The sequence below is a fragment of the Oncorhynchus nerka genome, linkage group LG11 (assembly GCF_034236695.1).
Source record: "Oncorhynchus nerka isolate Pitt River linkage group LG11, Oner_Uvic_2.0, whole genome shotgun sequence".
In the NCBI taxonomy this organism is placed as follows: Eukaryota; Metazoa; Chordata; class Actinopteri; order Salmoniformes; family Salmonidae; genus Oncorhynchus; species Oncorhynchus nerka.
This window is the reverse complement of record NC_088406.1, coordinates 29,841,787-29,863,534: the sequence shown is the minus strand read 5'-3', so window position 1 is coordinate 29,863,534 and position 21,748 is coordinate 29,841,787. Positions and strand designations below refer to the sequence as shown.

General features: G+C 42.9%; 1 protein-coding gene across 1 annotated transcript in view; it reads left to right on the top strand.

The window, feature by feature from the left end:
- The window catches only part of kcnj5 (potassium inwardly rectifying channel subfamily J member 5), a 38,426-nt gene extending 17,059 nt beyond the window's left edge, over positions 1 to 21,367 (top strand). The window contains exons 3-4 of the mRNA XM_029672272.2: positions 7,415 to 8,288; positions 19,419 to 21,367. Coding sequence (XP_029528132.1) covers positions 7,415 to 8,288; positions 19,419 to 19,777 — 1,233 coding nt within the window. The 3' untranslated portion in view covers positions 19,778 to 21,367. The remainder of the gene's footprint in view (positions 1 to 7,414; positions 8,289 to 19,418) is intronic.
- Positions 21,368 to 21,748: the final 381 nt, after the last annotated feature.

The following is a 21,748-nucleotide window of genomic DNA, read 5'->3' as shown; positions in this document are numbered from 1 at the left end:
TCGGTAGCAGCGGTGATCCGGTGCCAAGGTCCAGAGCTTACGGCAAGGATCGGGTGGAGTAGAGTGTTCTAGCCGTGTTTGGGTGGAGTCCGGGTGAACAACTGAGTAGGCCAGGAGGTGGGCCTCAGGGATAGCTTCGGTACTGGGTAACTTGGTGGGAGCTACATAGCTGTGAAGATCGCGTCTTGTGACGGCCGGCCGCCCAACAACCTGCCCGCTTGACCCTATCCCCTCCTCTCTTCTCCAGACCATTTCCGGAGACCTTCTCCCCTACCTCACCTCGCTCATCAACTCATCCCTGACCGCTGGCTACGTCCCTTCCGTCTTCAAGAGAGCGAGAGTTGCACCCCTTCTGAAAAAACCTACACTCGATCCCTCCGATGTCAACAACTACAGACCAGTATCCCTTCTTTCTTTTCTCTCCAAAACTCTTGAACGTGCCGTCCTTGGCCAGCTCTCCCGCTATCTCTCTCAGAATGACCTTCTTGATCCAAATCAGTCAGGTTTCAAGACTAGTCATTCAACTGAGACTGCTCTTCTCTGTATCACGGAGGCGCTCCGCACTGCTAAAGCTAACTCTCTCCCCTCTGCTCTCATCCTTCTAGACCTATCGGCTGCCTTCGATACTGTGAACCATCAGATCCTCCTCTCCACCCTCTCCGAGTTGGGCATCTCCGGCGCGGCCCACGCTTGGATTGCGTCCTACCTGACAGGTCGCTCCTACCAGGTGGCGTGGCGAGAATCCGTCTCCACACCACGTGCTCTCACCACTGGTGTCCCCCAGGGCTCTGTTCTAGGCCCTCTCCTATTCTCGCTATACACCAAGTCACTTGGCTCTGTCATAACCTCACATGGTCTCTCCTATCATTGCTATGCAGACGACACACAATTAATCTTCTCCTTTCCCCTTCTGATGACCAGGTGGCGAATCGCATCTCTGCATGTCTGGCAGACATATCAGTGTGGATGACGGATCACCACCTCAATCTGAACCTCGGCAAGACGGAGCTGCTCTTCCTCCCGGGGAAGGACTGCCCGTTCCATGATCTCGCCATCACGGTTGACAACTCCATTGTGTCCTCCTCCCAGAGCGCTAAGAACCTTGGCGTGATCCTGGACAACACCCTGTCGTTCTCAACTAACATCAAGGCGGTGGCCCGTTCCTGTAGGTTCATGCTCTACAACATCCGCAGAGTACGACCCTGCCTCACACAGGAAGCGGCGCAGGTCCTAATCCAGGCACTCGTCATCTCCCGTCTGGATTACTGCAACTCGCTGTTGGCTGGGCTCCCTGCCTGTGCCATTAAACCCTACAACTCATCCAGAACGCCGCAGCCCGTCTGGTGTTCAACCTTCCCAAGTTCTCTCACGTCACCCCGCTCCTCCGCTCTCTCCACTGGCTTCCAGTTGAAGCTCGCATCCGCTACAAGACCATGGTGCTTGCCTACGGAGCTGTGAGGGGAACGGCACCTCAGTACCTCCAGGCTCTGATCAGGCCCTACACCCAAACAAGGGCACTGCGTTAATCCACCTCTGGCCTGCTCGCCTCCCTACCACTGAGGAAGTACAGTTCCCGCCCAGCCCAGTCAAAACTGTTCGCTGCTCTGGCCCCCCAATGGTGGAACAAACTCCCTCACGACGCCAGGACAGCGGAGTCAATCACCACCTTCCGGAGACACCTGAAACCCCACCTCTTTAAGGAATACCTAGGATAGGATAAAGTAATCCCTCTCACCCCCCCGCCCTTAAAAGATTTAGATGCGCTACTGTTCCACTGGATGTCATAAGGTGAATGCACCAATTTGTAAGTCGCTCTGGATAAGAGCGTCTGCTAAATGACTTAAATGTAAATGTAAATGTAAGATGAGGAGAATGGACCAGGGATTACTGCAGGAATCCGGTGTTGTAGTGGAGAAACAGTCCGTTACTGGTAGGCTGGCGAGTATTATCCAGGCTAAAAAATATATATATATATTTTTAAAAAGGGCTGGTACCTGTGCAGAAGGTAAAGGCCGCTAGCAGTGGCTAACAATTACTAAATAGCTTGTAGCTAATTAGCTGGTTAGCTTGTGATGTCTGGGGTTCTTGCTATCAGGTCTAAAAATGACAAATAATAGCAGTTCCGTATCACATTGGGTGAGGCAGGTTACCGGAAGGTATAATTGAACTAAAATGGAGAAGAGATTGAAAATAGAATTGAAATATATACAAAAAAGATGACAAAATACAAAAGTACACGAGAGGACAAACAAAACACGTCTGCACTGTTACGCCATTTTGGATACATGTTTTCCATACATACACACTTTCCTCTCCCTCCCCCAATTGTCCTGTGTGACACTGCTGGGAGGTAGAGAGAGAGCGAGGAAGAGGGAAAGAAAGAGGGGGTGGTGAAAGATGGAAGTGTCTGGGGACGAGGGGGAAACATATAAGGGGACGAGGGGGAAACATTGTGGATCATGAGTTTCCTATAAGAAGGGTGATCATGTGTGTGTGCCTGACTGTCTGCGGAAGATGATGGATGGTTCAGCTCACAACCATGGAGAGGGAAAGAGAGGATGATTGTGAGAAAACGACTCGCATGTCCTGATAATGGAAGGTGAAATAGTCCAGGTTATTTGTCTTTATTCCAGAGGCGATTTAATTGATTCTTCCTGAGTGTGGTGAGGCAAACCAACTGTGGAAAAACACCAGCACACAGCAACTGCTAATTCATTTGTATATGGAGTATCTGCCCTGGGGACGTCATTGACTCTGGGCTGGCTGCACTACTGTAGCACTGTCTGTGATGGCTTCATCAATCACTCAATTAGGAATTTCTTTAACACTCTCAAATTGAAACAAATAGGTCCATTGTCTTTGATTTAGGACTGTACAGGTACAGATGTAGGATCTTAATTTGTTCACCCTGTTGGAGGATAACTTGCAATGCAGGAAATGTAAACTGTGTAGTGTAGTCAAGGTTTAAAAAGGATTCTGAAGTTTGTAATTTCCACTTTGAAATTTACGAAAAATGTAGCAACCCCCACAAAAATGTCCATTCTAATCCACATAATAATTCACATTTCCTGTTGCTATATGATTAAATTCCTGCTGTAGAAAAATGGCTCAAATTAAAGACATTACATTTTCAAGTAACCCCTATTTTCTCCCAAACACATGTCACAGGATCCCAATGTCATTGAGTGACTAATTGCTGTATTGATCAATAGGTGTTGTCTTTCACTTCACTGTCAAACCTTTCATTACTGTATAATATATCAATAAAGCAACATCTGATACATGGAATACTCTCCTAATGTGCGTGTGTTTATAGAACTACAATGAAGAGTCCTTAGCTAGAATTTCAATCAGTAGCTATGTTTCCATTAAAACTTGTCCAGTGATTTTTTTTGTCGACATTTATAAAATGTTTATAGAAAATAGGTTTGACAATTGTCTGCTATGGTGCGTTTCCATTTAACTGTCTTGTGTCAAAATGACGTCACAGCTAAAAATAATCTACAGTGTTGATTACAAATGAAGTGCTTGATGTATTTCCATGACCTATTTAGGCAAATTGCCGATAAATAAATTGGTGACAGGCTGTATGCCCTCCCACCTATCTGTTTCATGTCTCAGGTAGCCTGTCTGCCCTCCCACCTATCTGGTTCATGTCTCAGGTAGCCTGTCTGCCCTCCCACCTATCTGGTTCATGTCTCAGGTAGCCTGTATGCCCTCCCACCTATCTGTTTCATGTCTCAGGTAGCCTGTATGCCCTCCCACCTATCTGTTTCATGTCTCAGGTAGCCTGTATGCCCTCCCACCTATCTGTTTCATGTCTCAGGTAGCCTGTATGCCCTCCCACCTATCTGTTTCATGTCTCAGGTAGCCTGTATGCCATCCCACCTATCTGTTTCATGTCTCAGGTAGCCTGTATGCCCTCCCACCTATCTGTTTCATGTCTCAGGTAGCCTGTATGCCATCCCACCTATCTGTTTCATGTCTCAGGTAGCCTGTATGCCCTCCCACCTATCTGTTTCATGTCTCAGGTAGCCTGTATGCCCTCCCACCTATCTGTTTCATGTCTCAGGTAGCCTGTCTGCCCTCCCACCTATCGGTTTCATGTCTCAGGTAGCCTGTATGCCCTCCCACCTATCTGTTTCATGTCTCAGGTAGCCTGTATGCCCTCCCACCTATCTGTTTCATGTCTCAGGTAGCCTGTATGCCCTCCCACCTATCGGTTTCATGTCTCAGGTAGCCTGTATGCCCTCCCACCTATCTGTTTCATGTCTCAGGTAGCCTGTCTGCCCTCCCACCTATCGGTTTCATGTCTCAGGTAGCCTGTCTGCCCTCCCACCTATCTGGTTCATGTCTCAGGTAGCCTGTATGCCCTCCCACCTATCTGTTTCATGTCTCAGGTAGCCTGTATGCCCTCCCACCTATCGGTTTCATGTCTCAGGTAGCCCACAAAAGCCAGCATGGAATGCAAGAATTTAATCATATTTACCATATTCTAATAAGTCTTGTGTCAACGTATCGCCGCGGTCTGTGCCATGGTGAACCTTGCACACCTGTAGATCTGAAATAATTCAATGGTGAAACATGCATTCAACCAACCACAAAAGTCAAAGCAAATAAGCCATATTTGAAAGTCAGGACAAGGATCCTGCAAAGATAGATTTAATAGGCAGTAGGCATTTCGAATTAAATGTGGAGTGGTGCTTCATCGTTACCTGTTGACATCACATGCCCTGTGTACTTTCAAAATTATTCGGCAAGCATTTATTCGAAAACCCCTTTTTCCATCATAATTTGTCGCAATATATAAAGTTTATTGCTCGACCCCTGTCGAATGGATAAAAATGTTTCTCCTATCACTGCTATTTCCATTAAGTATCACAATTTATTTATTTTGGGCTTTTGTCGAATAAACCTGGGTCAATGGGAACCTGCTTACAGTATTCAGATCTATATTTAAATCATTTGCAGGACTATAGCATGTATTTTCAAGGGCATGTCTTTCATTTAAATTCCTTCAATTGAATATCGGGAGCCATTATTTCAGTTTTGGAGCTGGATCTGAATTATAAAAAAAGACTAGATTAGCAGCCTCCTATGTTCCTATCCAGGCCTGCCAGTGTCCCATAGGGAGTGAGGTACAGGAGAGGTGCAGCTGTGGAAACAGATCGCCTGTCTGGAGCTGGGCCAACAGTGAGGAATGAAGGCCCCATACCCGTGTGGTCTCTCTCTCTTCTCCCTCCCACAGTCATGACGCACCATGTGCTTGGAGAGACATTCTCTCACACAATGTTATGGGAGCAGTGCAGCTACAGTATCAGGAGCCTTCATTTCAATTAGCCAGGGCAGCGGTTCCCAAACTTTTTATAGTCCCATACCCCTTCAAACATTCAACCTCCAGCTGTGTACCCCTCTAACACCATGGTCAGCGCACTCTCGAATGTTGTTTTTTTTGCCATCATTGTAAGCCTGCCACACACACACTACACAATACATTTATTAAACATAAGAATGAGTGTAAGTTTTTGTCACCCTGCTCATGGTAAGTGACAAAGAGTTATTATAAGACCAGGGCACAAATAATAATATAATAATAATCAATAATTTTGCTTTATTTAACCATCTTATATAGAAAACCTTATTTGTTAATCGAAAATTGTGACTAACTCACCACAGATTAATGAGAAGGGTGTGCTTGAAAGGATGCACATAACTCTGCAATGTTGAGTTGTATTGGAGAGAATCTCAGTCTTAAATCATTTTCCACACATAGTCTCTGCCTGTATTTAGTTTTCATGCTAGTGAGGGCCAAGAATCCACTCTCACATAGGTACGTGGTTGAAAAGGGCATCAGTGTCTTAACATCTCAATATGCCAAGGCAGGATACTCTGAGCGCAGCCCAATCCAGAAATCTGGCAGTGGCTTCTGATTAAGTTACATTTTCACAGAACCGCTTGTTGCAATTTCGATGAGGCTCTCTTGTTCAGATATCTGTAAGTGGACTGGAGGCAGGGCATGAAAGGGATAACGAATCCAGTTGTTTGTGTCATCCGTTTCGGGAAAGTACCTGCGTAATTGCACAACCAACTCACTCAGGTGCTTCGCTATATCACATCTGACATTGTCCGTAAGCTTAAGTTCATTTGCACAAAAAGATCATACAATGATGGAAAGACCTGTGTGTTGTCCTTGTTAATGTAGACAGAGAAGCATTCCAACTTCTTAATCATAGCCTTCATTTTTTCCCACACATCCTAGATTCAGATCATTCAGGCGAGGAAAAAACATCACCCAGAGAGGCCAGTCATGTGAGAAACTCGTCATCATGCAAGCGGTCAGACAAGTGAAAATGATGGTCTCTCAATTCAAAGAAACGTGTCAATACTTTGTCCCTTGATAACCAGTGCAGTATGTTGTAAAAGCGCTACATGGTCGCTGCTCATATCATTGCATAGTGCAGAAAATACACAAGAGTTCAGGAGCCTTGCTTTATCAAAGTTAACCATTTTCACATTTTAACCGTGTCCAAAACGTCTTTCAAGCTGTCAAGCATTCCCTTGGTAGCAAGAGCCTCAGTGTACCCAAGTGGCGTCGGGAGCAACTGCTTCCATGCGAGTTACCACTCCACTATGTCTACCTGTCATGGCTTTTGCTCCATCAGTACAGATACCAACATGAGCAGAAGCTATGTTTGGCTACATACGGACTGTTAGTGGAATTCCGGTTAATGTGATTGGATGTTAATTATTTGACTAGGCTACCTGTATTTGACATTGTGTTGTTATCTCGCGGAAAACTAGATGGTTTAATTTTATTTTTGCCAGTGAAACAAGGCTACTCAGGCAAGAAAAAAACCTCACCCAAATGTATAGCACCGTTGGAAAATATAAATGGACTGTTTTTAAATGTGAATCACGTACCCAAATGAGGGTGGCAGTTGAAGGTGGTTGAGGATGAAGTCAAAGCAATTACTTAAAAGGTTGAGAATGTGTATTTTCTCATATAACATGACAGTGTGACAGCACTGCAATTCACACATTGTAGCAACAAGGGCAATATGAGGAAATTCCACACAGACATTTCACACAGACATATGAAGACATTTCACACATTTTAGCAACAAGGGTAATAGGAGGACATTTCACACATTGTAGCAAGAATGGTAATATGAGGATGTTTCACATTGTAGCAAAAAGGGTAATATGAGGACATTGCACATGAATAGAGGCAGACATTTTTGCTGACCTTTTGACCTGACCAGGAAAAACAATGGTCTCAAGCGATAGACTGTAACGAGAGCCCAGTGTTTTTCCTGAACAGGTCACTCCTGGCTCCACACATTAAATACTGAAAACAATGATATTGTGACCAACGTCTCAGCGGAACTGTCTCTCTTCCTCTCTGTCTCTCCAGGTGCAAAAGCTTCCCAAACACATGCGGGAGGCCCAGATCTCCACCGAGCACACCCACCTCATCGCCGACCCAGTCAAGAAGCCCCGGCAACGCTATGTGCAGAAAGACGGCAAGTGCAACGTTCACCACGGTAACGTGCAGGAGACCTACCGTTACCTTAGCGACCTGTTCACCACCCTGGTAGACCTGCGCTGGCGCTTCAGCCTCTTCATCTTCACTCTGGTGTACGTGGTCAACTGGCTGTTCTTCGGCCTGCTGTGGTACATCATCGCCCTGATCCGAGGGGACCTGTGGCACAGCGACGAGGAGGGCTGGACCCCTTGCGTTGAGAACCTCAACAGCTTCGTTTCGGCCTTCCTCTTCTCCATCGAGACGGAGACCACCATTGGCTACGGCTACCGCGTCATCACAGAGAAGTGCCCTGAGGGCATCATCCTGCTGCTGATCCAGGCCATCCTGGGCTCCATCGTCAATGCCATGATGGTGGGCTGCATGTTCGTGAAGATCTCCCAGCCCAAAAACCGCGCTGAGACGCTCATGTTCTCCCACAAGGCAGTGATTTCTGTGCGGGACAACAAGCTGTGTCTCATGTTCAGAGTCGGGGACCTGCGCAACTCTCACATCGTGGAGGCCTCCATCCGGGCCAAGCTTATCCGCTCACAGCAGACCAAGGAGGGGGAGTTCATCCCTCTCAACCAGACGGACATCAACATCGGCTTCGACACAGGAGACGACCGGCTCTTCCTGGTCTCCCCACTCATAATCTCCCACGAGATCAACGAGAAGAGCCCCTTCTGGGAGCTGTCCCAGGCACAGATGGATAAGGAGGAGTTTGAGATCGTGGTCATCCTGGAGGGCATGGTCGAAGCTACGGGTACGTCCTCTTGAATCAAGGCTAATAGGTCACCAGAGTATAGGGCACCAGGTTAGTGGTCACCTGAGTGAAGTTCACTAGTGTATTGGACCCCTAGCCCATAGACCCCTCATGAAGACCTGAAACAATTAGATAGTTCTATAATATGGTAGCAATATGGTAGTAGCGCCACGTTGTCTTCTGATAGGGTTAGTGGAATTGACCAATAATTTTGTATCTACACTAGTGCATTGGGGGTAGGGGACAGCTAAGTGTTGTTTCTGAATAGGTCCTTGGTCAGTTCCATTTCAACTCTTGTCTGTTCAGTAAATCCATTGTGGTTCTTCATATTCATTGATAATGTCATGTCTTTCATTCAACAAACCAGACAATTTCCAACCCATACAAACACAATTTCTAAAGGTACCATATGGTTTGGATCTGCATATACAGTAATAAATATATTTACCAACTTAGGTAAATATGGCTGTTCTAGTTTCATAAGAGACCATTTAAAAATTTAAAATATAGCTTTTTGAGAGCATAGGTTATTTCCTGTTACCATGACCAACTCTGTCATTTTCCACAAAGACAAATGACCCAAAAATGAACAGTGGGCAGGGTCTTTATTTGGAAGGTTGTTGCAGGTAGGCAAATGTTTCCACATCCATACTGAGGCCCGCATCTCCCCTATGTTGGTGCATCAGGGAGGCCTCTTTGAGATGTTTGTTTGTTAAAGGAAGGAGTGTTAGCCTCCCACGCTGGTCTGTGTATAGGGAGAGGTGTTGCAGTAATGAAAGAAACAGGTTGTTGAAGACAGTACTGGCCTGGCTAACATATACTCTTCTCTGCGATGTTACCACCAAAAACACAGAAGCACCTTTTTATACACATCTGTAAAATAGCCAGGAAAGGAAAGGGAGATTCAACTTTTTTTTTTACATTTAAATTCAAACTATAAAAAAACTGTCCCATGCCTAGTGAGTTGCATCCCAGAGACTTGAACTATTTGCACTCAAGAGATCCCCAGCTAGCTTCCTGGTAGCCTTAGAAGTCTTTGTATTGATTATTGAATGAGGAAATCTGCTTATTTATCACAGTAGCAGAGGGAATGACGACACTTGTACAGCCCTGGCCACACTCCACTGCTAATTCCTTATTTGCTCCTAATATGTTCCTGTGGTGAATTAGTCCACTCAGGTAAACACTGTATGTGCAAGCCTTACACATTGTGTATCGGCATTTGTTCAAGGACAGATTATAATGCACTAATCTAAATACAATGCATTATACATGTCACTTACATACTTCATTCGGTAGGGTCATGATTTTTCTTCTTCCTAGTGAATATTAATAATGTTTTTAAAAAGAAAGGAGAAACAAGGCACTCTTCATGTAATTACAATGCCTTTATTTGTATGGCATGTTCAATGGAACAAATAATTAAAAACTAATTTAAGTGACGCATTTCGGCAGCATGGCCTTCATCAGGGAGTACAAAGATACAAAGATACAATGATGCAATTATTTTTTTGTGCTCCTTGATGAAGGCCTAGCCCAAAGGCAGGCAGATGGCGATATTGAGGCGCTTCATCTTACAGTCCAAAGGGAATGTATGCAGCCTGCTATACACTCGTATCCCCGTGGACTGGTTCGTACATAAAACATTCTCCATTCAGGCAGCAAATACGTCAATTTCCTCCTTAACTTGATTTAATGGCGAGAAGGTGGAAAAAAAACGGAGAAAATATGCATACTTTCTTCATGTATCACCTTTTTCCACCACCATACTGGAGTGGCTCAGCCAATCAGGTTGCAGCAGTCTGTTGATTACCGTGAATACTGTACGCAATGTCAGGAAGTAGCATTAGCAACCCTAGCATATTGGTGGGAAATTGTTTAGAATAGTCTGTTTGTAACTCCACTTACTACTTGTAGCGGTATAGTCTGTTTGTTTGAGTTGTTGGTTTTGGCTAGCTTATTGTTCCAGTCGGTAGCTAACTAGCACTCACCCACGTGGCTGCTAGCGCCGTCATGGAAAGGGACATGAGAGAAGCGCTATAATATTAGGTTTTTCTAAGTCCAGAGAACACTTGAGAGCAGGCAACGTTGAAAAGTAATATTTAGACCTGTTTTACTTTTTTTAATGGAGTTTTATAATATTCTAAAACAAGCAGACAACAAGAAAATTGTGTTTGAAAAGGTCTATCTTTGTCTGTTTGGTAGGTCTATCTTTGTCGCACCTGACCATATTACCAGACAGTAATCAAGATGGACAAGACCAGAGCCTGAACAAGTAGTACAGTTGATCTTTGTGTCAAAAATGCAGAACATCTTTTTATAAAATAAATATTTCTCCCCATCATGTAAATGCAGTTTAAATGCAGTGACTACAAGAAAAACACAGCAGCATAATTAGGAATATTTTAATCGGTGGACAGAGAATTTTCTGTCTGCGTTTTAACCACCCCTGTTTTTAAAATACAGAAATCACCAATGACTAATTTGATCTGTCACTGCCTTTCATACATCTGAACATTTCTGCTCTATTTTTGGGGGGATTTATTTAATTTGTCTTTTCATACCACCAGTGGTCAACCATCACACTCACACTGTGCCTGATGTCTAGACACAGGCATTAAATCGCATCACTTTCCTCTTGACCAGTAAGAGCATGGCAGACTGGACCGTGTCGTCATGGCAATCACTGATCATTGAGTAATTCTGACCCTTCCCCCACTATGTCATGATACTAAAGTTTTTTTTAGCAATCACACATTTTTCTCACAGGAATTAACAGAACATCTCCTGACCTGGGAATTGTGGCCTTCAACCATTTTGCATTAAATGTTGTTAATCTGCAGGAGAGGAAATCAAAGCTACGGGGGGATATGGTCGGCTCTTGCTAATGACATTGATTTTGTGGACTTTGTGTAAATTGCATCTGTACTGCATCTGACAAACGGCCCAAGTGATCAGTCATCTTGGTATTGGCTAACACCAGAGAAAGCATAGGTCTACAACTCTTACTGTTGGATCGAAGCCCACAGTACCTAAATTGGGTAATGATGGCTCACTTTTTTTTTTGCATCACTCAGAGTTAACAACCAGTGGATTTATTATAAGGTCAAAGACACCATTACAGTAACCTCATTGGTGCAGCAACTTTTGAATTGATGTCATTACAAAGGTTTGTTAGCCTACTTTGTTATGGCTAGATATATTTTATATGGGGTACATCATCTGCTGCAGTGATAAATTACGAGGCTTGTACGGTAGTTAACGTGCTGTTGACAGACAGTAAGGATTTTCAGACTAATGGTGGAATAATCTGGTTGGTTAGTGGGATCCATTCCTATAGTGCTTCTACACCTGCATTGCTTGCTGTTTGGGGTTTTAGGCTGGGTTTCTGTACAGCACTTTGAGATATCAGCTGATGTACGAAGGGCTATAGAAATACATTTGATTTGAATTTGATTTGATATAGCCAAGCAGATGATTTGCTAAACAGCCACCAATGCAAAACACATCTCAATCTCTTGAAGTACAGTAAACTGCACTTTTTGTGTACATTTTTTGCCGTGTGGAACTTTATAGCCCTTCAATAAGCATCTGATTGCATGAACATAATCTCATTGACAAAAATCAAATCTGACGTTTGCTGCTGCTGCAAACAGAGCCTATCATATAAACACTCATACACATAATCTATAAGGTATGAGCCGCCTGCAGATAGAATGCTACAGCATTCTGAATTCTGACAGAGACAACATATTAAGAGGAGATGAGGGATTGGAACAGCTCCAATTTCATGCTAATGACCTTACCACCCTGTAGATTGGACATAAACACAGAGTCAGCAGCTTATATCACTGACAACTTTAATTTCTCGCTCACCTTGAGCATTTCAGATAATTAGAAAACATTAATCAATGTCAAAGAATATTATGTCAATGTCTTTATCATTGCAACAGTAACAGATATAAAGTGAATACATCAAATAGACTTGTACGATACTCTGATTATCATTCTCAAAGCACATGTATTATTAAAATGTCCATACACTATTTATTAGAACCTGCTTCAAATGCAATATCACAAATGAACATCTTATGAGACCCTCTACATTTAAAATTCAAGCCAAACTATGCTAATAACCATTTTAATCCTCCCTGACAAACTGAACAGAAAACACACGTCAGCAAGTATTGCAATGCACAAGAGAAAACAAGGTGTTCTGTGTCCCCATACAGTCTGCATTGTGTTACCAGCTGTCATCCTGTGTGTGTGTGTGTGTGTGTGTGTGTGTGTGTGTGTGTGTGTGTGTGTGTGTGTGTGTGTGTGTGTGTGTGTGTGTGTGTGTGTGTGTGTGTGTGTGTGTGTGTGTGTGTGTGTGTGTGTGTGTGTGCGTGTGCATGTGCGTGTATGCGTGCCACTGGTGTTCCGGACACCCCAGCAAGCTCTGTTGGTGAACAAATGCCATTGGCTAAGGCTAGGACAGCTCCAGTGCAATGAGTGGAGCTTACTCAGGTGTTCAAAAGTGCATATCAGACCAAGAGCCTAATGATTCTTAGGTAGTTCTTTACAAGTTTTAGTTTAGATAACAATCTCTCCACAGAAGTTACAGGGATGATAAAAACAGCTTGATCGCCGTAGCAACATCAGGGAAACTGGGCAGAAGAGAGCTTCAAATACAGCAGTTCTACAACATCTTTAATTGAGCCTCACATTCACCTTAATTTCAAAACATTTTCACACAAAAAAAGCAGGACATCGGGAGACCAAGGGAGTCTCTTAAGTGGGATTTAATTTAATTTAATTTGCCTTGAATATTGCAGTCCATTTGTGTAGGCTAGGTATTCCCAAACTGGGGTATGCGTACCCCAGTGCCGTCGGGGTACGCCAAATAAAAATGTGATAAATGTTTATTTTATTTTTAATCTTCACATTTTCAAACAGTCCATTTATATTTTTCAATGGGGCTATACATTTAGGTCAGGTTTATTTCTCGCCTGACTAGCCTCGTTTCCCTGCCCTCCACAAAATCAACCATCTAGTGTTCTGCGAGATAACAACACAATGTCAAATACAGGTAACCTAGTCAAATAATTAACATCCAATCACATTAACCATTACTCCCTCGCGGGAATTCCACTGCTAGAGGGGGTATGCGGCCAAACGCAGCTGCTGCTTATTCCGTTTGCTCAAAAATGTATTAATTGTTCAAAAAAAGTAAGGCCCGCGTCCGTAGAGACACATACCAGCTCTACTGGTAGTATTGCTACTACTGGTAGTACTACACCTGCACCTGTCGATGACACAAGTTGTACTGCTTCCAAGAGCACATCCAATGCTAGCATCAGTAACTCTACATTTGCTGTTAGCCCAGCTAGCATGGACACTGACATTTGTGAATCTGATGCAGCCGAAGAGCTACTGCCCCCTTATCCGGGAAAGCACCGAACAACAGACAGGGATGTTGGACCATCGAAGAGGCGCAAATATGATGAGAACTACATTGATTTGGGGTTCACTTATATTGGGAGTAGTGCCATTCCTCAACCCCAGTGTGTTATATGTGCAAAAGTACTATCTCACATATCAATGAAACCTTCACCATTGCGCAGACATTTAGAAACAAAACATGCCAATTTGAAAATAAGCCACAGGGGATTTTGGAGCGAGAATTAAAATGACTTTTGAGTAGTAAGACATGTATAAAAGCAGCAGATACCATTAATAAGAGGGGTCTAGAAGTGTCTTATATGGTGAGCTACCGAGTGGCTAGGACAGGCAACCCCATACTATTGTGGAGAACTTAATTCTTCCTGCTGGCGCGGATATGGCTGGGACAATGCTGGGGGGAAAGTCCCATAAAACTATACAGACAATGACTTAATTAAAAAACATTGTTTCACAATGCATCAGTGACATGGCAGTAGATGTTTTGAAACAATTACTGCTACGCATACAAGCCAGTGAATTCTATGCGTTACAGCTGGATGAGTCTACAGACGTGGCGGGCCTGGCACAGCTCCTGGTATATGTCCGTTACGTTCATGGGGGGTCAAATAAGGAAGACATCCTCTTCTGCAAACCACTGGAAACCAGGACAACAGGAGAGGATCATTTTAAAGTACTAACCTGCTTTGTGACATCAAATGGACTTTGGTGGTCAAGATGTGTTGGTATCTGTACTGATGGCGCAAAAGCCATGACAGGGAGACATAGTGGAATGGTAATTGTTTCATTGTTAATGTTGTAAATGACTATTGTAGCTGGAAATGGCAGATTTTTTATGGAATATCTACATAGCAATACAGAGGCCCATTATCAGCAACCGTCACTCCTGTGTTCCAATGGCACGTTGTGTTAGCTAATCCAAGTTTATCCCTTTAAAAGGCTAATTGATCATTAGAAAACCCTTTTGCAGTTATGTTAGCACAGCTGAAAACTGCAAAATGATTGATTATTATTATATTATTATTTGTGCCCTGGTCCTATAAGAGCTCTTTGTCACTTCCCATGAGCCGGGTTGTGACAAAAACTCACACTCATTCTTATGTTTAATAAATGTAGCGTAAATTATGTGTGTGGCGGGCTTACAATGATGGCAAAAAACAACATTTGAGAGTGTGCTGACCCTGGTGCTAGAGGGGGTACGCAGCTGGAGGTTGAATGTTTGAAGGAGTACGGGATTATAAAAAGTTTGGGAACCACTGGTGTAGGCTATAAGCCAGAGAAACTCACAGAGTTCAACAGTAAATAGTGGCTAAATTTATCCTCAAGCCGACTACTTTTTTCCACATTGTTAGGCTAATTGATGTGTAATTTAAAAAAAAAAAGTTTATAAGTAGCAACTAATTACGATATATAGATATAGATAGTAAACTGCATAATGAACCAACCCCTTCTAAGCTAGGGTTTTGAGGATGGACTGACTGTATTCTTTGGCATTAATAGACTTTGCGGGGTCCAGAGAAACTGTGTTACCTAGTGGTGTGTGTGCGGGCATGCGTACGAGCGTTCCATTGTGTCAGTTGAACTCACTGTCAGGCAGCACACACACAGCTCTCTAGATAGAAATAGCCAGCGGAACCCTGATGTTGAGGTGCTGGCTGGTGTTCTTAAGGGGCCAGAAACACCTTCTGGTGTTCTATTGACTCTCAGGATTAAGAGGGATCCAGGTCCCGTATGTGAGTGAATAGGCTCTGTTGTGCTGCTGCTGGATGCTAAATGAATGATGCAGAGGGATGACATCCCTCTCCCACACATGCATCGCAAGTTTCATGGCCCTGAGAAGTGACTGTGGATGGGGATGGAGGGGTGGGTAGAGACCACCGTGGCGTAGTGTTATAAAAGCCCATGGATTATTCCAATCCCAACTTTGAGAAGAGCTGTAGAGAAATTGTGGTGAACAACATGCGACAGAGCCTTGCAAAAGTGTTCTTCCCCCTTGGTGTTTTTCCTATTTCGTTGCATTACAACCTGTAATTTAAATGGATTTTTATTTGGATTTCATGTAATGGACATACACAAAATAATCCAAATTGGTGAAGTGAAATTTAAAAAACAACTTCTTTCAAAAAATTCTAAAAAATAAAGAACTGAAAAGTGGTGCGTGCATATGTATTCACCCACTTTGCTACGAAAACCCTAAATAAGATCTGGTGCAACCAATTACATTCAGAAGACACATAATTGGTTAAATAAAGTCCACCTGTGTGCAATCTAAGTGTCACATGATCTGTCACATGATCTCAGTATATATACACACCTGTTCTGAAAGGCCCCAGATTCTGCAACACCATTAAGCAAGGGGTACCACCAAGCAAGTGGCACCATGAAGACCAAGGAGCTCTCCAAACAGGTCAAGGACAAAGATGTGGAGAAGTACAGATCAGGGTTGGGTTATAAAAAAAACACCCCATCGAGCACCATTAAATCCATTATTAAAAAGTGGAAAGAATATAGCACCAAAACAAACCTGCCAAGAAATGGCTGCCCACCAAAATTCAGGCAAGGAGGGAATTAATCAGAGAGGCAACAAAGAGACCAAAGATAACCCTGAACGTGCTGCAATGCTCCACAGCGGAGATTTGAGTATCTGTTCATGGGACCACTTTAAGCCGAACACTCCACAGAGCTGGGCTTTACGGAAGAGTGTCCGGAAAAAAAGTAATTGCTTAAAGAAAAAAATAAGCAAACACGTTTGGTGTTTGCCAAAAGGCATGTGCGAGACTCCCCAAACATATGGAAGAAGGTACTCTGGTCAGATGAGACTAAAATTGAGATTTTTGGCCATCAAGGAAAACTCTATGTCTGGCGCAAACCCAACACCTCTCATCACCCCGAGAATACTCTCCCCACAGTGAAAGCATGGTGGTGGCAGCATCATGCTGTGGGGATGTTTTTCATCGGCAGGGACTGGGAAACTGGTCAGAATTGAAGGAATGATTGATGGCGCTAAATACAGGGCACTTCTTGAGGGAAACCTGTTTCGGTCTTCCAGAGTTTTGAGACTGGGATGGAGGTTCACCTTCCAGCAGGACAATGACCCTAAGCATACTGCTAAAGCAACACTTGAGTGGTTTAAGGGGAAACATTTAAATGTCTTGGAATGGCCTAGTCCAAGCCCATACCGCGATCCAATTGAGAATCTGTGGTATCGACTTAAAGATTGCTTACACCAGCCGAACCCATCCAACTTGAAGGAGCTGGAGCAGTTTAGCCTAATTCCAGGTTGCCATGGGGGGTGAATACTTTTGCAAGCCACTGTATAAGCACTGGTTTACTTTTTGTGTATTAGTAGCTTTTGGAGTTACTACGGCCAAAGACCCGAGTCATAAAATAACTTACTGCAGTGTTTCTTGTTGCCTATATGCACTGCTGTTGTTTTTAATGTTCTCGGAAGAGTTGGGGGATGAGACAGTTTCACCTTATTTATAGACCAAATATTCCGGTTTTATTCCATTTACTGACATTTTTGTTGTTGTGTAAACGCTGAAATCTATATAAAGATGTCCTTGGGTATGCTTCCCTTTAAATGAGAGAATAAACTTAGTCCTATGTATAGTGATAGGGAAGGATGGTAGGGAGAGAGATAAATACATTTTGTCTGTTTACTGAACATTCTTCTCCAATATCCCTCTTGCTCACTGTGTGATTTCAAAGAAGAGCGTGTCAAACATAAAACAGAATGACTAACTGATTCATGAATGTGTTAAATATAGAATCCTGTTTTGTATTATGTAACAAAATGTAACATTTATATGATAATCTAACCATATATACTGTAGCCTGAATACATTTGTATAATGCACACTGAGCCCACATGTAACCTAACCTAGATGTTGGTATTGTATAGAAAACATATTCTACATTATAAAGTGGATTTATTGCTTAATTTGAAACATGAACAAACACTGGTTGCAGTCAACCAACCACGTCTCAGAATATTTCATATTATTCTGTCAGTAAATCCGAGATATCCATTTAGTATGATATGTTAATTTTGGATGGTATGTATTAATTTGTGGCTGTCCATCACCCATTTCATATGATATTTCACAATTCGTATTATATGTTACGAATTTACTAAACATATAATATGTTATGAATTTACTAAACGTATAATATGTTACGAATTTACTAAACATATAATATGTTATGAATTTACTAAACATATAATATGTTATGAATTTACTAAACGTGCAATATGTTACGATTTTGCAAAACGTACGTTATGTTAAGAATTCTAGCTAGGTGGCTAGGTGGCTAACGTTAGCAACCTTTGAGTTGCTAGACATTCATGTAGTACGGCCACCAATCCCCCCTGACCAACCACCCTGCTTTTATTTTTGTCTTAAGTAGCCATCTGTCTTATGGAACCATACCAAACGTAACATATCATACTAATTTGGTGTCCCAGATTTGTACTCATTTGGTATCCCGGTTTATGTTTACTATGTTACGTCTAGTCTATGAGACCAGGCTGAGTCAAAAGGATCATACCACATCTTTCTCTCTCTTCCCATATAATAGATAGTGTTTGTGTCTTCTTCCCACCCAGAGTAATGGATTTACTATGCCCTGATGTAATCACAGCAGGAGAGTAGCAGGCTGCTGTAGATGCTTTTATTTAGCTATAGATCACAGCAGATAGGTGGGTCTTTGTTTTCCGCCAACAAACCAAAGGATGTTTATTCAGTGATTCACCAATAAAAAAAATCCTATGCTAGTTACCAAAAGAAGCAGTTGGCTTCGCAGATCAATTGATTATGTATCAAGGATGCTGGGTGCTGTCAATTACAATTAGGACCCTCCAGTATTCTGCCCTAGCAAGCAAAAGAGCAACTAATTGACCGGAACTGAGAAGAATGGCTTTAAAGGGTTTTTATTGTCAAACCAAATGAGTTGTAGGTAGATCACTGTAAATGTGGTTATTTGTTGTCTTACTAACAGGTTATTTTTTTATTCATATTGACCCTGACATGACCTTTAACCCTAAACGGCAGTTCCTGCATTTGTAACAGTTTTCTTCTGGGGAAAGAGAGGCGGACCAAAACGCAGCATGGTTACTTGTAAACATCTTTAATAAAGATGAACAATGAACAATCTACAAAACAAGAAATGTGAACTGAAACTGAATACTCAATGTGGATAGATATTCCCCATTTATTATGTTGGACACTATAGCGAGGGCTGTATGGTTAGTGACATCTAATTTATAATACTTTGTAGAGTACACTTTGGATTCATATCAGGTTATGAGACAGAGGATCCAGAGGCATGGACATTGGTGTAGACACACAGAGAATCCCAGATGGAGTACATCTTCTTGGACCTCTCACTACTGATGCTCCTCGAACCGTATTGTCACTGATCCTCTCTGACCTCAGACCGTTATTGACTCTGGAGTTGAGCCTTCTTTGTGAATAATTTACTATTCCTCCCTCCTTCTGGCTCTCATTTTCTCTGTGTGTGTGTGTGTGTGTGTGTGTGTGTGTGTGTGTGTGTGTGTGTGTGTGTGTGTGTGTGTGTGTGTGTGTGTGTGTGTGTGTGTGTGTGTGTGTGTGTGTGTGTGTGTGTGTGAACATGTGTGTGTGTGTGGGTGTGTGTGAACATGTGTGCGTGCCTGTGTGTTAACAGGGATGACCTGCCAGGCACGGAGCTCTTATCTGGACAAAGAGGTGTTGTGGGGCTGGCGTTTCACCCCAGTCCTGTCTCTGGAGAAGGGCTTCTACGAGGTGGACTACAACAGCTTCCACGACATCTACGAGACCAACACACCGTCGTGCAGCGCTAAAGAGCTAGCCGCTACGCTACGAGAGGGCCAGCTGCTCCCCACGCTCTCTCTGCTGACGCCCGAGCTCCCCAAACCCTACACCCCGGAGCCCATATCCACCCACAACCCTCTCTCCAAAGAGGTGGACAAGGGGGAGGAGGGGGAGAAGGGGGAGATCAACGGCTCAGCTGCAGCTCTGAAAGACCAGCCCGGACTGGACTGACTACTTCAGATAAGCCAAACCAGAGACAAAGTTACTAAAGACTATGCTTAATTTAGTCAATGGCCAGCTTGATCCATTGCATTGCTTGGAGATCAAAGATCCCCCGCCCCATGCAATACTTCTCTAGTGTCTATAGTATATATAGTATATATTTGTTTTGTAGACACAAATACACACGGACACACACACACACATACTTACTCCAGATTGGTCGTATTGTCTTTATATATTTGAGGCGACCACATATATTTCCATTACACTAGTAATAGCTCAAGTGATATACTGTAACCTGGTGTGGAACAGGTAGCCATGATGAATGAATATCACATCTTACAAATGATCCAATAACCTAATTTTAGAGGTTGTTGATTCTGCTGATGGAGTATTGATTCCATCTCTTGGCTAATATCTCCCCATGTTGCTCCCTGCTGCTCCTAACACAATGACAGAATATGTGCCGACCAGATCATTATCTTCAATCCCATCACGCTTTGTTATTACTCCACTACAGAAACTCTTAATTGAAGGCAATATGTACACAGCCGCGCTTTAACCCTCCTTCATTCCTGTAGGCAGGAAGTGGAGCTCAGCTCAGTTCAGCTCGTAGCTATAGATCAAGCTCTGTCTCTTTGTATTGGGTACGATCATCTCTGTTTCGCATTTTGTCCAATCACCCTTGCGTTTCCACTGTCATGCTTAACCACATTACGTGTGAGGAATATATTAGAGCAAAACACAGGGCCCAGAGAGTTCCTCAGTATTGGAACCAGAGGAACTGGCAGTACCTCATTTTGATACTCATGATACATAAGCACAAGTCCTGTGACCCTGATACGCCCCCCTTTCCTCCATCCCTGTCCCCCCTCCTGGTGCATATTTTAGTGCATGGTGTTATGTATAGGCTTCTGATGATACAAGCAGGTTTATAATGATGTCTACACTCATGAGTGTTTCTTCCCTGCACTGTGACATAATACAAGCTATTAGTGCTATTCCTCTTCTTTAACCTTTGGTTAGTTCTCTTTATATCAAAAGACAATAAAACTATTATTCGAGTACACGACTTTTGCAGATGTCCAGATTCAGTTCTATCCTACCCATAGTCCTGGTCTGGACCCAGCTAGCTCCTGTTGTCTCTGCTTGAGAGAGTGTATGACCCTGTCACGGTAGTGTGTCACATTTTCTACAGTTGTATTTTGAGGATGTGTGTGACAGAGCTTGCATGATAATGAACTGTCCCCTTGACATAGCAAGTTTAATACACTGCTAATAATACAGGGTATTTTCTAGGCATGCAACCTACAATTAACCTTTTTTTACAGATATTGACAACCAATACGTTGATGATAGCTAAGATGACAAATCTCTTAAACGTTAACCCTTCTCCCCCCTTCTATAACATTTATTTGCATTTTTCTGGACACTTGTCCCAACAATGTATTTTATTTCACTGTGACATTGTAGCATCATATTTATGCCATTTACATAAAGATCATTTATCATTAGAGAAAAAAACTGCTCCCATAGCTGGAATGTCATCTGTTTTCTGTGTGTTCTCATGGGAATAAACCTAATATGGCCAAAAGCACATTACAGTATGTTTCTGTTAGAGAACCATGTGTGTGTGTTTGCATGCTTGTGTGCATGTTTATGTGGGTATCTGTGTCCGCCTGTCCGTGCACACGTGTGCACATTTGTTAGTGTGTTAATTTAGTCCTCTGTAAGTATGTGTGGTTGGGAGTTATTCCCCTCACAGAGAGAGAGAGCTACAGTGGCTTGTGAAACTATTCACTCCCTTGACATTTTACCTATTTTGTTGCCTTACAACCTGGAATTAAAATGTCTTTTTTTTGGGGGGTTGTATCATTTGATTTACACAACATGCCTACCACTTTGAAGATGCAACATGTTTTTTTATTGTGAAACAAACAAGAAATAAGACAAAACTGAACTTGAGCGTGCATAACTATT